Below are 16,663 nucleotides of genomic sequence, written 5' to 3' on the forward strand. Positions count from 1 at the left end.
GGTAGTTTGTTTTTGAGTTTAGAGCCCTGCTGACCTTGTGCGCTTTAAATCCTTGCAAGTATCTACAGTGAAATTTCCAGCTCCTGCATCACAGCTACATGAGCGTATTCTTCACTTGTGTTGCATATTATGAATTCCCACACGAGCTCTGGGATTTTTGCATTTGCAAAATGAAAAGAAAAGGGTGGGAAAAAGTGATTCTCGTTCTACTTCCCCGCTCTGTTTCTCCCTTAGAGGGACAATCGATCTGGCCCACTTAATCAATCAGTGACAGGCCCTTTGAACTGCAGACGAGATTTCTAGCAAGTCTGTCATCCCACCCTGTCGTCTGTGAAAACACTCCAGGGGGAGATTGCTCTGCACAGGCCTGGCTCGTAAAACTCTTTTTTTTATGTTCCAACACACACCCTTGCTGTTCACTGACAAGGTCCAGGGTAACCGGGTGTTTGCATCTACTTTTCTTAATGCATAGAGAAGAGGATGTTTGAGTTCCAAAAAGGTCAGCTCATGAGGCCTTAGTCAGATACTTGCTTGAGAAGCTGTGGTGTAATCTGGCCTGTTCTATTTCAGCTCGTTTCAACATTTCAGTGCAAAAACAACTTCCCTGCCTCCTTCAGGGCTGCTAGCAGTGAAAGACAAAGCTCTCCACCTCCCCACTCTCCCCCTGCATGGCTCCTGTATAGGCAAAGAAGAAGAGGAAGGGGAAAGGGAATGTTTTGCCTCTCTATCCCACCCCTCTTCCCTCACTTCCCTGGGGGCAATGCTGTGTAGTAATAAACGTCCCCCATAAATCTCCCCCTCACGCCATCATCCCCTCCTCCATACTCCAACTTCTTGTTTTCTGTATGTTAACAGCTTCTTTTCTTCTCCCCCTCCTCCTCAACCCCGCTTTTCTTTTCCCTCCTCTCCTTTTCTACTGCAACCCAACCCTGACATTAGGGCCTGCACATGGCCGATGTCATAGACTTTATGAAGGGGGGTGGGCAAGATGAGCCACAATACATTTGTATGGGTTTCACTCTCTGTAGTCTGTCACGCCACTGCGGTTGAATCTAGTGAGATCACTCATGTATCAGATTGTCGCCTACAGTACCTGATGAAATGACATGCACATATTCAATTCAGAAGAGGAGTTTTATACCTGCTGGTAATGAATAACAAATGAGCTGTGGCTGGAAGTAGAATGCTGTAACAGTGAAATAGCTGTGGTCGGGAAAGAGTTAAAAGTGCCTGAATTCACCGGAAAGTCCCACAAGTGACGTTACAGTCCAGCAATTAAGAGTAAATTAATTACAGAGTAGTGGATGGTAGCTGAAACCCCGAGGATAATACAGTAAACAACTCCAGAAGTACAAGATTTCCATTGCACTACTCCTATTCACATGCCTTTGAAGGCTTCTGATTGGACTTTAGTTTGATATAAATATATTTAAACTGCTTAATTATGAACTGAAGACACTTTTCCCTCCAACAAAATCAACTTTTAACAAATCTAACCCACAGTTCAGATTCTCCGATGAAGTTAAAGAGAAAAAGAAACTTGTTTTTAGTGCGTTGTCCCTCCTGACTGGTAGCCTAAGACTGTTTGGCATTCAAACCTCACCCAGCACTGGAGTAATCTCACATAAACTGACAAACCAATGCAGGTTTTTTTCCCTACAGTTACTAAAGTTACTGAAAGTTCACGCCCGTTTTTCGAAGCTCCTCCCTGCAGTCGATTGATTAAAAAGCAAATGTCGGGGTTGGTGCAGGGCAGAGGGGGAGAGTTCAGTAGCTCTGAGCAACTTTCTAACAAGTAGACTGGCTTTCTTTTTTTTTTTTAAACTACTTTTGTGATTTGATTCCGGTCGCTGCAAAGATGACCACAGCCGTGGTATCGCCTTTCTTCGACTTCGAAGTAATGAACAAGGTAGCTTCCTAACTTTTTCCACCCCCTTCTCTGTGTATCTGTCTGTGGTCTTGTGAGCTGACATTAGCCTGTTAGCAGCGGGGAGTTAGCCGCTGTGGAGGAATGACGAGCTCCGTGCCCGCGGCCCTCTGCCGGCTGCTCGGAGGCTGTTTTTGTTTTGCTGTTTATCGCTTTGTATTCCGCTTTGACTCAACTGCGTGGTTATTTGTTTGCTTCGTCTGTTATTTCCTCTCTTCGGCCTCGTCTGTTGAGGGTTTACGCTATAAGCGCTTTCAAAGTGGACCGAAGCGCTGCGGGAGCGTTAATTTAAAAATTATTTAAAAACATGGTGTTTTTATTTACTTGTGTATTTATTTAATGTTCAACATGCGCCACATCTGCTAACTTTAATCTATATGGTTTATGCTGCGAGGCTGGTGTGCAGTTTAGTCAACCAGCGGCTGTTAAAGTGAAAGCTTTATGTCCTCTTTATTTTAATGAGATCACTTTTGCGCCACTTTTAATGCTGCTTTCAAAGCAGCCACATGCTCGCTAATCATTGACCAGATTTGGCTGGCTTTAGCCCACTTTCTGCCCCTATAAAACTACTTAAACTACCGGCATCGTCTCACCTTAACACTTGTTGCGCAATTCGTTTTCATACATTTTCACGTTTTGAGTGTCAGATTGCCTCTCAGAGCGTTTTTGTTTTTCTTTTAGCCTCCCTCTGGGGTTTGTTGGATTTCATTTACACTGTCGTGTTTATGTAAATCATGACTAACTGTTCATTTCCACTAGTATGGAAATGTGTGAAAGCAGATCAGGTTTCCCTTGTAATCCACAGAATGTTTGGCCACTTTCTTTCTCTTTCAAAATGATGCAGGGTCTTTGTAGCCCACACTGGTAGCCCACAGGCCTCTCATGTGCTGCTGCTGCTGTCCTATTGACGATACAGGCGCACACATTCCTAACCTGGGCAACTTGCCAAACCAGCTGCTGTTCTATAGGCCTGTATCCGCTAATGTCGTCTGAGCCAAAAAAGAACAGTCATGCAGGAGGTGTAGCCCCACCAGTCCCACAGTGCCCGTCATTTTTATTTATTTATTCAGGGAGAGTATCTGTACAAATGGTTTATAGGCTCGCCTAACAAGCGTTCAGTCACTTTCAGGAGTTGCATCAGGATGGCAATCGGACTTAAAAATCAGGGAGCTGCTGAAAGTAGCTTTTTTATTTGTGCTCTACTTTTTCTAATGCTTGTGTTTTCTGTACTTTATTTTTTCTTGCAGAACAAACTTCTCAGCTACAACAACAACCTGGGTGTCTCCCATCCCATGTCTGTTCCTTGCACTAGCACCAACGTGCCCATCTCCAGCTCCGCCGGACCCCTGCTGGACAGGAAGGCGGTGGGATCTCCCTCAGTGGGAGGCGTGTACCAGCGGCGGCACTCTGTCAGCAGCACAAAGTTCAACCAGAACCAATTTCTGAATAGCCTGAAGGCAGCGGACCAGTCCTCCTCACTCATCTCAGGGGTTGGCAATGCCAGCAACAACAAGGAGAACCGCCTGCGAGACCGCTCCTACTCCGAGACGGGCGAGAGGCTCATCAACAAGTGCCTGGGCCCTGCCAGTCCCACCGGTAGCAGCAGCCAAGTGAACTCCAGCCGTTACAAGACAGAGCTCTGCAGGCCCTTTGAGGAGAACGGTTCCTGCAAATATGGCGACAAATGCCAGTTTGCTCACGGAATCCATGAACTGCGCAGCCTGAGCCGCCATCCTAAGTACAAAACTGAGCTGTGCCGCACCTTCCACACCATCGGTTTCTGCCCATACGGGCCTCGCTGCCATTTCATCCACAATGCCGAGGAGCGTCGTGGACCTCCCCAGCAGTCCTCTCCTCTTAACTCTATGAACAAGATGGAGCGACCTCGGCTGCAGCACAGCTACAGCTTTGCCGGTTTCTCCAACTCAGCTGGGCTGAGAGACAGCCCCACCTCAGTCACCCCTCCACCCATGTTCTTCCCCGATGAGATCCCAGACTGGCCCAGCAGTAATCCCTTCACCTATTCCAGCCAGGAGCTGGCCAGCCTGTTCGGGCCCAGTCTCAATGCCGGTCCTGTAGGCACAGAGCCCAACACCCCTGCACCTCCCTCTCCAACAAGCACATCTTACTATTTCAGACCCATGTTGGAGTCCCCTCAGATGTTGGAGTCTTCATCCAGCCCCCCAGACTCTATGTCGGATCAAGAAGGCTACCAGAGCAGCTCTGGTGGCAGCCTGTGTGGCTCAGAGTCCCCCACGCTGGATAACACCCGCCGCCTTCCCATCTTCAGCCGCCTCTCCATCACTGATGACTAGACTGCACGCATCCACCAGTGACTTTTAAATTTGACGACACAAAGAACATGGCACTCCCCTCTACCTCTGCCCTTCAAACTCCCCTCTGCCCTCGAAGCTCCCTTACACATCACGTTAGTTCCTTGTTAGCATTATGAGGATATAATCAATTAAGGGAACCCTCAGCTAAATCTATCATTTCTTCCCGCTTAATCTGCACAGCAAGTTTTAAAAGAAAGTACCCCGCCATGTGTCATAGTGCCAAAAAAAGGAGAGGAAACTGAACAATGAAAATGATGAGAACAAGAATTGACTGTTTATGCCAGGTGCCACTTGTTTTTGTTTTTGTTTTTCTTCTTCATGTATTCTTGAATGTGTAGCAGCACAAGTGGCCTTGGAAAGGGGAGTGCTTTGCACTAGCCCTCAACCCCTCCCCTCTATCCCCTGCCATCCTCCCTGATGATACCACTTCCCCTGAGCTTGCTAGAGGGTGCTCAGTAATATAACTGTAGCTCTACACCGCAGACGTTTTTACAGACTGAGTTAAGACAAATGGAGAGAAATGACAGACCCTGAAAATATATGAATAGTTTCTTTTTTTTAAAAATGGAGAAAAAAAAGTGCCTGGGCAGTTTCTGCATGTGTTTAGGGTGAATGGACTACTGTTTGTTTTGGTTCTTTCTCATTTGCCCCCACCCACCTCCTTCTACCCCTCAGTCAAGCCCCGTGTTATGTAATTTTGAACCGGGTGAGTCTGCAGGAAGGACTTTGAACTGGAAGTTGGTTATGGCCCCCCCCTCTCCTCCTGTTGCTGGTCACTGGCTGTTTCTTTTTTTTTCCTTGGGAAGGAAGTTGATATCAAACTGATCATTAAACCTGCAAGACTTTGTCCTGCCCCCAGCACCTACACCTTCATCTTCACCGATCCGGGGAATTCCAGCATTCCCATAATATAGTTATATGTCGCATGACTTGACAAGATCGGATCTCCAAGCTATTTTACTTTACTTGTCCCCCTCCCCTCCCATCTCCTTCACTTTAGAACCTGCTCCGTGGAGCTCTCTACTCTCATTACATCCCTTTTTGCTTTCTTTATTTGATAATTATTTTTTATTAATGTTATTATTACGGTTATTATTATTTGAGAACCTTTCCAGACAGAAGGTTTGCGTGTCACTGCTTATTTAACTTATCAGAACATATTTATTGGTGATCATATGCATTTTTTTGTTAATTTTGTTTTTTGTATTTATCTGGATAATGAACAATAGAATATATTTTCTTTTATGTTAAATTATGATCTTCCATATTAATCTAAAGATTGTGAAGACTTTTGTCAGTTTTCCTTTTTTTCACAGTTTAATATATTGTACTTCAATGACTTTTGTTCTGCAACTACACTTTGTCAAAATGAAACTTAATTTAAAGCAAGAAAAAAAAAAAATGCAAAAAAAGCTGTTTTGCGTTTTGATTATTTATTGTACTTTGTTTTTCTTACTCCCTCTTATTGGACTGCATTTCCATCTAAACTAGATTTGCTTGTATCCATTCCTCCCCTTGCACATGTTACAATAATCTGACAGTAACAGTAGCTAACTGTTATGACATTAATTCGATATTTTTTTAAAAAATTTTTCTGATCTCTTGTCCCCACTTTGAAGAGGAGTATTCCTACAGTACTCGGGTTGTTGGTAGACTTAAAGGGGTGCTAAAAAGAAAATTAGTAACATCACTGGTTTAGCAGAGTCTAGCAGTTCAGAGGCTGGCTGTGTTGAAATGTTTTCTGTCAGTAATGTTCTGTCACCCAGTCTGTTATACAAGCAATAGTTGTGACCAAATGAGTTGAAGAAAGTATCTTCTTTTAATTCAATTGGATTCTTGATGCTTGATCAGTGGAAGTGCCTCGTTTAATACATTCCAGGTAGCTAAGGCCTCTCTGCCTTTTTATATTTGATAATGGAGGACAACTTTTTTTTATTTTTTTCCTTTTCTCCTTAAGTCACTTGTTCTGTGTTGCCTTCGAGTGTTCGGAAAAGGTGAACAAATTCTGACACAAAGAAAGTAAAACTGTTGAATGTATTTTATTTTTTTTCCCAGCCATGTTTTTTCACTACAGTAATTTCTGTGAGTTTATATGAAAACCTGTTTTTCCTCTCTCTCTTTTTGTAAGTATTGATTGCAGTTAAGTCAATAAACCTGTATTTTTTGAAAAGTTCAACTTTGTGATGAGTGGTGTGTAAAAAGTTCTGGGAAACTGGGCAAATATGGGGCACGTCTATGCTCAGTTTTGGGTACCCATTCAAACTCTAGAGGGCTTCCCATGAATGTGAGTTAAAAAAAAAAATCTGTCTTATTCTAAAACCTTACAATTCCAGAGCTTAATCAGTATTCAAGTTTCTTCAGTATCAAAAAATCCAATAATTGCTGTGAGGAAGCTAATGATTAATACTGCATACTTTAAATGTTGCCATTTGCCCAAAATGTGAAGAAAAAGAAACTACAGTTACATTTGGTAACATCATACTCACAGTCAGAGTCTGGAAACTTGGGTTTTAACAACAGTGGGACACAGTATTATATTTGAGGCTGAAATCAGGTGAGTGCTTTTTCGATGCATAATACAGAACTAAAGGGAGTTTCGCTGTGGTGCAAGTTGATTGGTGAGCTGTGCAGGCAGCAGCCAGGGGTATTGACCCGGGGATAGTCAAAGTCTGAGCAGGCTTGATTACACAAAGACCTGGCATACTTAGTTTCAGCAGAAATATTGATCAGGGGGAGCTGTTACCATAAAGTTTCCAAGAATAAAAAACAGATTTGCTGAGGTTGTGACCTAATCAATATGTACACAAGGATATTTCGGGTAAAAAGGGGGATAAACGGTGCAGTCATAGTTAAACAACACAATATGCCTTGGGGTTAATTTGATATATACTGTTTTTACATTGAGAACAAATACAGATAACAATCACAAGTTGACCATTAATGTGAGCAGAGTGGTATTCGATTTCAGTAGCAACTTCCACTTTATGCACTCGACTCAACATCCGCACCGCTTCTGCATTTCCTCGGCCTCTGGACACTTCCCGTCTGTCCATGTTTATATTCTCTCAGATTGCAAAAAAACCGGAGCAGCAACAGGAACTCCCTCCATACAATGGTGGGTGCTGACCCATCACAGCTGACCCATGGAGGCTTCCTTGTTGCTTTATCCCTGAGAACCTGGGCCTTGTGGAGTCTTGTCTTGATCCTTAGGTCCCTCCCTTCTTCATCACCCACCAACCTACTCCCCCATCCCATTTTAGACCAGCTGGAAATGGTCTAAAAACATGCTGGTGGCCACGATAAAGCAAAGAAAGTTCTTGATTATGTGCAAAACACATTCAAAACCAAAGAGCATTCACGGTTCCTATAAAATAAAGCAATGATCAACAGCAACCACGATGCAACAGCTTGTTTAGAAGTGAGTTATACAAAGGTGCTCTTAAGGAGTCAGCTTAAAAAGATGAGGTGATATAACATGTATATTTAAATGCTACTGATGGAGAGTAATTGCTTATTAAAAGGCCTCTTTTTTGTGGCTTTATGGAATGTTTTACCTGTGCAAAGATGGGTGTTCTGTTTGGGAACAACACATCGAAAATTGCTTGGATTGCAGATGAATGTTTCTATGCATTACCCCTTTCAGAAACTTTGAAAAAGCCTGTTTGCATGCATTTCATTTGAATTCTACAAGAATTTGTTCATAAGAAACAAGGGTCTTAAAACTTAATTAACATCACTTGAAAGATATCATACTCTATATTTCTTTGTAAGGGACTTTTTGGCAAACAAAACCAATATTGCATACTGTTCTTGTATCTGCAGACGCCACACAGAGTATAAAACATCACATACTGTCTTATTTGGTGCAAGCCTGAAGCAAGATGAAAGCGATGGAAACTTGTTGCCACTTCAAAACTGTTCTGCGTATTTGGTTTTAATAAGATAAGAAGCAAAGAAACAACGAATTCAAAGGAAAGGCTTCTCAAGCTAAATCAGGTGAGCGTTAGTGATGCACACCTTTTTCGTTGCTGCACCCTTTCAGAAGAACATGAAGTGCATGCAGTTTGAGGCTGATGAAAGAGGGCTGTTTCCTGTTTGTGTGGTGTACGCATAGAGGCACCTTGAGATGAAGTACCAGGAAGTGGGTTTCTGAACCTCCGAAGGTGGCGGATGGAGGGGGTCGCCTGCTCTTTGATATGTTTTTGAAAAAAAGAAAAAGAAAGCTTCCATTACTTCATCAAACTTAACAGCAGGTAATTTTCCAATATGGAGACGATGCAGTGACACAGACCAAGCTCGTTCACTCATTGCTTCCTGCAAAACAGGATAAAGCAAGTTTGTAGTTCAGCTGTCAGTCCCAATCTCCATTCACCTTTAACCTGCAGGGTTGAGCAACAGAATGTCAGAGCGTGTACACTTTGTAATTGTGTTATCACAGGAAGGTCTACCTCCTTGTTTGAGAAAGAGGTGAGTAAATAGTGCTGATGTTCTAACTGTCTTTTATCTACACTGACAGCTGAGAGAAGGGTCGCTGCAGTGCGGTGTGCATGCATGTGTGCATGCTTGTGTGTCACTGCAGCACAGCAGGTGTTGTGGGACAACGGCTAAGGTCAACCTCGAGCGAGGAGGTTAGAGGGAGCTCAGAAATCTGCATAGGAAACGGTAAAGAGATCATATGTGCAGCAGCAAAAAACACTGACCCGTGGACATCAAAAGCATAATTTGAGAAAAGCTTTCTTATCTTAATAAAGATGCAAAAGTAGTCAGCAGGTAGTTAGTTTAGCTTAACACAAAAACTGGAAAGAGGGAGAAAGTGCTTTGTCACTCTGTACAAAACAGGCATACAGCCACCCATAAATTCCTAATTAACACATTACACAGTATTCAAGGGTTTTTTTAACCCATGTGAAGATAAATAAATCTATAAATAGTAATAATGAGCCATTTGCTCTGATGACTCTAAAGTGAAACTCTGACAAACCAACCATGACAGGAAAAAAAGTGCCGTCTTAGTGTTTGTCTGTCACAATCCCCATACGCTGACCTTGCTGTCAGATGACAGACTTGCCAAAGGCCTCATTTGCTCTTATACAGTGGCAATGCAAAGTCATCCTCTCTGTTTGTCCTCACTTTTAGCTCTGCTCTTTGTTTGTCCATGACTTCGCAAAAGGGGTTGTTGGGAGTTAAAGTCTGGTTTCCTAAATATTGAAATTCTTAACTTAATTATGGGGATGTGTTTTATAATTTGTGCTAACAAGGGACCTTCTCATCCCCCCTCTAATCTCTTCCTGACTATTATCAGCCTGTAGTGAATGCATTTCACTGTTTGTGAAGTTTACCGTCTGAATACAAAACAATACAGATTAGTGACACTGAGTGACACAGAAAGTGGAACACCCAATACCTAAATCTATGGAAAAAAAAGGTTGTCGATAAGTGCCTTAACAAAGAAAACAATATTAACTATGTCCTTTGCAGCAGCTGCATTGCTGTTTGTAGAATGGCATCACAGCAGTGACGCCACCCTCTTTTATCAATAGCATCAACCTATTTTCACAACCGCATGATTTCCCCTACCATACATGTTTCTGGGTAATCATTTCATAAAATATCTTATCTGAAACTCATGCTTTAGTAGTTGCTTTACAGTTACCATTTTGGTAATCACACTGCTGTAATCTCAGTATACAGTATACAGTATATGCACTTTTTTCTGCTGCCCGCAGCAGCCGACGGGCTTTATCTTTGTAGGTCTATGGCTGTATGTGTCACAGCTAGACTCATTGCAGATCAACAAAGACAACAGTCACAAACACTCCCTGATCCCGTGGCTTTAATCCAGGCTCTCCACGCTGCTGTTATCTAGGCGACTGAGGCTGTGACACACTACTTACCCAATAATGACTATTAGCCGTGTCTGGATCCAGTGTCACATGTGCTTTTCCTCCCCTCAGGCTAAAGTGGCAACCCTTGACCTTTTAAAGAAAGGAAGAGAAAACACATGTGTTGAGCAGAGGAGCAGAGAGGTGAGGAGGCTTCAGAGGAGAGGACTGGTGATGGCTGTCTGACAGGTTGTGGAAACACACCCTTCCACTCCTTACTGTGACAGAAAAACAAACACAAAGCCACTAGACTCTTGCTGAGCTCTGCGCTAATGGACAGGTGATGACTTTTTCCTAACGAGACACACTGGCCCAGTGGAAACAGGAGATGAGGAGTGACCAATAAGAGAGGCTGTAGCAAACCTGACACTGTTTTGCTTTGGATTTCTGGTCCACTGGGCCGAGTGAGTCACACACAGTTCTCCTGAGTATTGAACCACTTCAGTCTTCCTGTCTTATGACTTCCAGCGTCACGGCCTGATGGGGAAAACGCGGCCTCCATTAGCAGGACAACACTTGCTCTGCTTTATTAAAATGCGGATTCTTGCTTAAATGGCTTTGACAAGCATTTGTATGACAATATTTCTATGACATTTATGAAGGTCACAGCAGGGCTCAGGGCAGCACTGATCATCAGGTAGATTGTAAACAAGCCTTTTCTATCTGTAACTCACTCAAAGTCTGATTTTCCATCTCTGAATGAGTTTTAGGCGCCTGAAGAGGCACATTACACAATATCTCTCCAGGTAAAAGCAAATAATTGTGCAAAAAAATAAAGCATATTCATCAGCTAATCACAAAGCTGAGCTTTGGTTTAGTTTTATTTCGAGGTAAAGTCTGTAAAAACTCCATGTTGGATATTGAAAAGACATGTTACTATATATCCAACTCTTTACTTATGCCTCTGTGTGCGACACAAGACAGTGAATGAGGTTAGCTCGAAGTCACTGAACCATGCTAAAGCTAAAAACAGCACGTTTCCTTACACGTGATTCTCAGTTTTGTTTTGCAGCATCTGTTTCCTCTGGTGACAGCGACACTGGAAAACAGTCTCATTCTCACTTCTTAAATGCAGTTTTCAGTTTCTCACTAGATCAATACTGATTTAAATGACCTCACACGCAAACACACACACACACACACACCCACCCACCCACATACATACACGTACATATCACGCTCCTAGAAATAAACTTCCTCCTACAGCCTTACACCTACAGAAGTATATTAGAGAACGACAGACTCAGAGTTGGCTAACTGTGAGTCACTCTGGCCTTTTAGAGGTAAAAGCAGACAAAGATGACATCAGTGACAGTTTTACAGGAAGTCCTTGCACCGAGGCCAAGTCTGCACTACACATAGACGATCATCTCTATCTGCAATCTAACACTCAAATGCACTCACATGATGTTGACTTTAAAAAAGTTTTTAAAATTGTGAAATAGCAAAGAGATAAAGTAGAAGCCTTTTCATGGCCAGAAGGGTTTAAACAGTGTTTGAAAACTAGACAAAGAATGAAGAGAGAGTGACACAGAGAGTACGTCTGGACTTCAGTTACCCTCCTGCTAATATAACCATGACTGTATAAGTTTTTTTTTGTTTGAGTTGTAAACAAGCCCTAGATACAGTATCTGGCCTTGGGACGTTAGGGAATAGTTAAAAGTGAACTCTGTCTCTGTGTGCGTGTGTATTTCACAATGATCTGCTGGCTGAGACTCAGAGGGACGAAGATAAGAACTGACTGTGAGAAACCACAGATCTCACACCCACTCGTTTACACGTACACACACATACGAGACAAACGTGCATGCATTCTCCCGCTCGTATGTAAGTCTAAGACAAACACACACATGCATTTAACAGTGCGCTCCCTCAGGAGCATGCATGAGGCTTCTCGTGATGGAGGAATTTTACTTTAAAAACAACCCAGATTGTTTGGAAGTGTTTGACTGCTGCTCAGATTTCTCAAGGCATGTCTTCGATCAAGATAAGGCCGACGTGAAACCTGTCAAGCTCGCTCCTGTACTGTGCTCGCCCTCAAGCTTCACCTGCTAACCTGTTGTGACAAGCACTCGCACAGGTAGAGAGGAAAAAAGGATTAAAGCCTAACTTTACATGAAGCCTTGAGTAATGCTGGCATAAGGGCATTACTAAATCAGCAATGACAGACTCATTTTGTGCCCAGTGGGAAACACTTTTGTGTGAGACTTTGTAAACTTTACGAGAAGATGATAGACAGTTGAGTCAAATTCTTATTATTATTACTAGAAGTGAAGTGTGTCTGGGTTCAGAGTTGGGATCTGAGAAGTGAAACTAAAATTTGAGTCAGACCTAAACCACAAAAATAAGTTTCAAACTTCAGACTTGACTGCTCTGTGACTTGGCCTAAAATGACTTGTGGAAGTGTTAAACAGAGACTACTATAAGGTCAATTTCAAAATGCAAAATACCATACCCTGCCAGCTTAAAGGCTTAATTTGCAAACAATAAAGACAACACTGGTTGGCTTGGTCCAGTAGGGTTTTGCTGTTACTACCTTGTGCTGGTATCATCATTGAGTGGCTGTTATCAAATGTTGTCTATCTCCAAATGAATATTGCTGTATAAATTATGTTTGTCAGAGAACTTGTTGTTATTATGACTCTTTGCACAGTGCTTATCATGTTACACATTAACACACCTGTACAATTTTATATCAGCATCTTCCTGAACTTGTATATACAGGTACATTTATTCAGTCAAGTGTTTAAAAAAAACTATTGTTTATTGCTTGTAAAAAATCTGCTCGTAAAGTCTGACATCATTAGTCACCTCTGGGTCTAAATTTTTCCAAAAATTGAACACCGAGACTCCAATGAGAGTTAAAAATTATCCAGAGTCTATCAGTACCAATAAAATTATCAGTGTGGCTGTTGTCCCAAAGTTACAGTAAGGCTTATCATAAGGGCATCCATCAAAAAGAGGATTTACAAGGTTACTGGAATAAGAAATTGGTAGGAAGTTAGCTCGGCCAATGTTACACCATCGTATGACTTAAGCTTTCTATAAAAATAAAACATACAGCTCTTATATCCATTTGGATGTGAACAAAGATTGAAAGCTAAATAGCAGAGAAATGGCACCTTGTAGGGTTAGTGAGGTTGTCCTAGCTTACCTTTTATAACATGCTACCTGGTGGCTAGCTACAGAGCTACGGTTAGGCTAATGTAAACACATTAGCAAAGAGATGATGTATTAAATGGTTAAGTTGGATAAATTTGGGTAATTTTTTCCTCAATGCACATTCACGTTGAGGGTCCTAGACAAGCTGAGACAAATATCGTCATATAGAAGCACAAAGACGTTGAAAAAGGACCAAAACAAGATGATCTATCTGTAACATCAAGTTAGTCATTAATATGTTGCTGTGTGGTTTGGACAACTCGCTATGAAAAAGTCACGCTCCTAAGCTGGTGTTTGTAATGGTCTGTAGTGTAGCCTGTGAGTTTTTAAACACTGAGGTTAAAGACGAGTTGCACATGAATAGAGCTAATGAAAAGCCAGAGAGGCCAAGAGTAACCACCGATGATTTTTAGGGGCTTGTTTCTATCAAGTAAAACAAGAGACAAAGTGTTACAACACCTTAAACCTTGGACCTTGGAACAAGGTTGATAGGTCATCACTTAACAAGCAGATTGTATTGGCAAGCAGAGCAATATAATGGTCCAGAGGTGTGTGTTCTGACACCTTACTTATGAGCCTTGAAAACTTTGCTTACATTTCCAAAAAAAGTGAAGCCGAGGCCTCTAGAGCTCTGTATTTTTGAAGCCACAGATTCAGTTGAGCAAACATGCCAAATCAATCCAGGGAATGAGTCATCACATAACTGAAGACAAACATCTGACTCTGATTTTTAACCCTTAAATACCAAATATAAATAACAGTTAAAACTAAGCTTCACATTAGAGTTGTACTGAAGATCTTGGGGGTTTACAGTATTCAGAATAATCTGCAATAAACTGCCAATCACCTGATATTTTAAATAATATTGCTTATTTGTCTTACTTTAGTTTCACATTGCCATCTCCTGCATATAACCAATATCTGCTCGCTGATAACATTACAGATGCCACCCTCAAAAAAGCAGTCAGCGTAGAAGAACCACTTAGAAAAGTTCCCAACCCTAATATTGATGTGCTCTTAAGGATTAGAGCTTTGATTTAAGACTCACCTCAATAGACAACATCTTTCCTGGGGTCTACATCTACCCAAGAAAAAGCTAAATCACCTATACAATAGCTCCACATGGGGAAACAATAAATTCGTTCTCTGAGAGGAACTCATCTGGGTTTTCCGCTCTGAGAATCAAACATCATTGTTATCAGCGACACAGAAAAACAAGCAACAAGTTCAATATAATGTGTGAGAGCAGACTGAGGCCCAAAGGAAGGCCGCAGCACAATGCGTGGCAAAAGAGCTCTCGATAAATCACAGCCCTAACCTATTCGCCACCTGTGTCCGCTGCCTTCCCAGAAACACAGTCACACAAGCAGCTGCCCTGCTCTGGAAAATCGTCACGGCCATAATACTCAGACACGAAGTCACACAACAGGAGATTTGGATATCAAATGCCAGCAATGAGTAGAACAAACTCCCTCTTTAATGTAGAAATTGTTACTTTGGCATAAGATTTTAGAATGACGTTCCACAGTGGTGCACACTCAGCTGTACAAATTCATGCCTTGCACACATGCGATCAAACAACACAGCCATTAATTAGATTAGAAGGCCCTCAGCTATTTCCAGTTTTCAGTCTTAAAAGTGCATTGTGGTCTAAGCAAAACCAAAGCCTGAAATAAATTAAAGTCATCCATAAACCATAATGATATTAACAGTGAGACAGTGCCATTCAGATTTATAATGTTTCCCAGTAAAAGTTTGTCAGAATTTCTGGAGGTGACGTATTATGTGTGTGTGTGTGTGTGTGTGTGTGTGTGTGTGTGTGTGTGTGTGTGTGTGTATACTAGTCATATATAAACACATCCAAATGAGCATATAAACACATAGAAATGTGTATGAGCATGTGTGCTGAAGGGGGAGGGTTGTTTACTTGGGCAGCCTCTCAGAGAGTGTCTCCTGGCCGGCTCCCACTTCCTGCCCCTGCGCCTGGAGCAGCAGCCTGTCTAGTCAGCCACCTCAGGCTGACAGGGAGACCACATGCTAAAAGACTTATTGGCCTACTTTAGAAGACCTATGGGGTAGAAGGGGACCATAGGCCTGCTTTGGGTGGGGCTGGAACTTTTCTCTCTCTCTTTTTTTTTTTTTTGAAGCATGATTGGGGGGTCTATGGGGTGTCTGATTTTTTTAATAAAGCTCTCAGCCAGCCTCCCCTCTCTCGCTGGTTTCTTCTGAGTGCTTACAGCTGCGGGGGTTGAGAAGGGGGGCACAGCGGAACAGAGCTCTGCATAGAGAGAGCCCTTCATGAAGTCACATCTGGACCTTTCCCAGAGAAGTCAATGGAGCAGAGAGGCTAATGAAAGTCTTAAGTTATGTAATTGAGCTCTTCCATGTGCACCAGACGGTAATGTTGGCTTGATCTGCAACACAGGATGTTAGCAAAGTCCTATGGACATTTATGCCCCTCGCAAAGGTCTGATAAATTCAGTCGGGCTTGCGTTGCTACTGCCATGCCTGTAGCATGTCACTAACTCAGAATATTTGAGTTCCAGCCCCTTAGATGGAGTCCCTGAAGTAAGAGACTTGGCCTGTGAAGCATAACAAACAGGGTTTGGCATTTACTGTTACTAAAAGGCTTACTTAGGTTGATTAGCCCATGTTGTTTTTGCTGTAGTTAGGCTTCCAGTGTCCAGCAGCAGTGGAAAATCACTAGTGAATTATGAACATTAAGTATAACGCATAATTAAATGTGGTGTACAATGATTCTTTTTGAACTTTGTTCAAAGTGTAAACGATTGTAATGCAATTTTGAGCCTTCCAGTTTATGACAAACACATGTCCGCTGGTGTATTGTTATGCTTAGCCGCGACTTGAGCAGAAAGGCTGTAAAATAAACTGCCTGGCTGCTTATGAGTCAAACAGGCAAAGAGCGATCTGCGCTGTGGGATTACATGGTAAGAAGTGGATTGATGAATGTTCGAGAACACCTACACACACAAGTGCACAGAGGCAAACAAGCATGTAGTTTTGTATACGTGTGTGTGTGTGTGTGTGTTTGTGTTTCCATATGTGTGAGACAACTGTCTGGATTGAATAAGGTCTCCTGTATCATCCCCAGCTTTGATTTACCTTCCACAGCCGAAGGGAGTAAAAGGAGGAGCAGCCAAAGCAGAGGAGATGCTCTTGAAATGAACACCTTGGTAAACCTGCTGGTGTATAAAGTGTCAGTGCTGGGCCCCTCGGTGGCGTCACGCCAAGCCAAGAGCCACTATCACCTCCACCGCCGTCACCACCACACCACTGTGCCTTCCATTAATAAAGGGGAAGAATAACAGTGACAGAGAGGAAGATAGGCCAGAGCA

At 42.4% G+C, this 16,663-nt stretch overlaps 1 protein-coding gene and 1 long non-coding RNA gene across 14 annotated transcripts in view; one reads left to right on the plus strand and one right to left on the minus strand.

Moving 5' to 3' along the window:
• The window catches only part of LOC102080533 (uncharacterized), a 130,999-nt gene that overhangs the window by 46,677 nt on the left and 67,659 nt on the right, over positions 1-16,663 (minus strand). For 6 of the 13 annotated variants that reach the window (XR_270139.3, XR_003215340.1, XR_003215339.1 and 3 more), the window contains 3 exons: positions 10,158-10,238; positions 8,555-8,642; positions 5,853-8,447 (listed from right to left, as the gene is read on the minus strand). This is a non-coding gene — a long non-coding RNA (uncharacterized LOC102080533). The other 7 variants (XR_003215344.1, XR_003215345.1, XR_003215342.1 and 4 more) reach the window with 5 other exon arrangements.
• zfp36l1a (zinc finger protein 36, C3H type-like 1a) lies at positions 1,728-6,436 on the plus strand. Its single transcript, XM_003442893.5, has 2 exons — positions 1,728-1,909; positions 3,175-6,436. Exons 1-2 carry the CDS (start codon positions 1,859-1,861, stop codon positions 4,240-4,242), a joined length of 1,119 nt encoding a protein of 372 aa, XP_003442941.1. The 5' UTR covers positions 1,728-1,858; the 3' UTR covers positions 4,243-6,436.

Source organism: Oreochromis niloticus, linkage group LG19 (assembly GCF_001858045.2).
Source record: "Oreochromis niloticus isolate F11D_XX linkage group LG19, O_niloticus_UMD_NMBU, whole genome shotgun sequence".
Lineage (NCBI taxonomy): Eukaryota > Metazoa > Chordata > Actinopteri > Cichliformes > Cichlidae > Oreochromis > Oreochromis niloticus.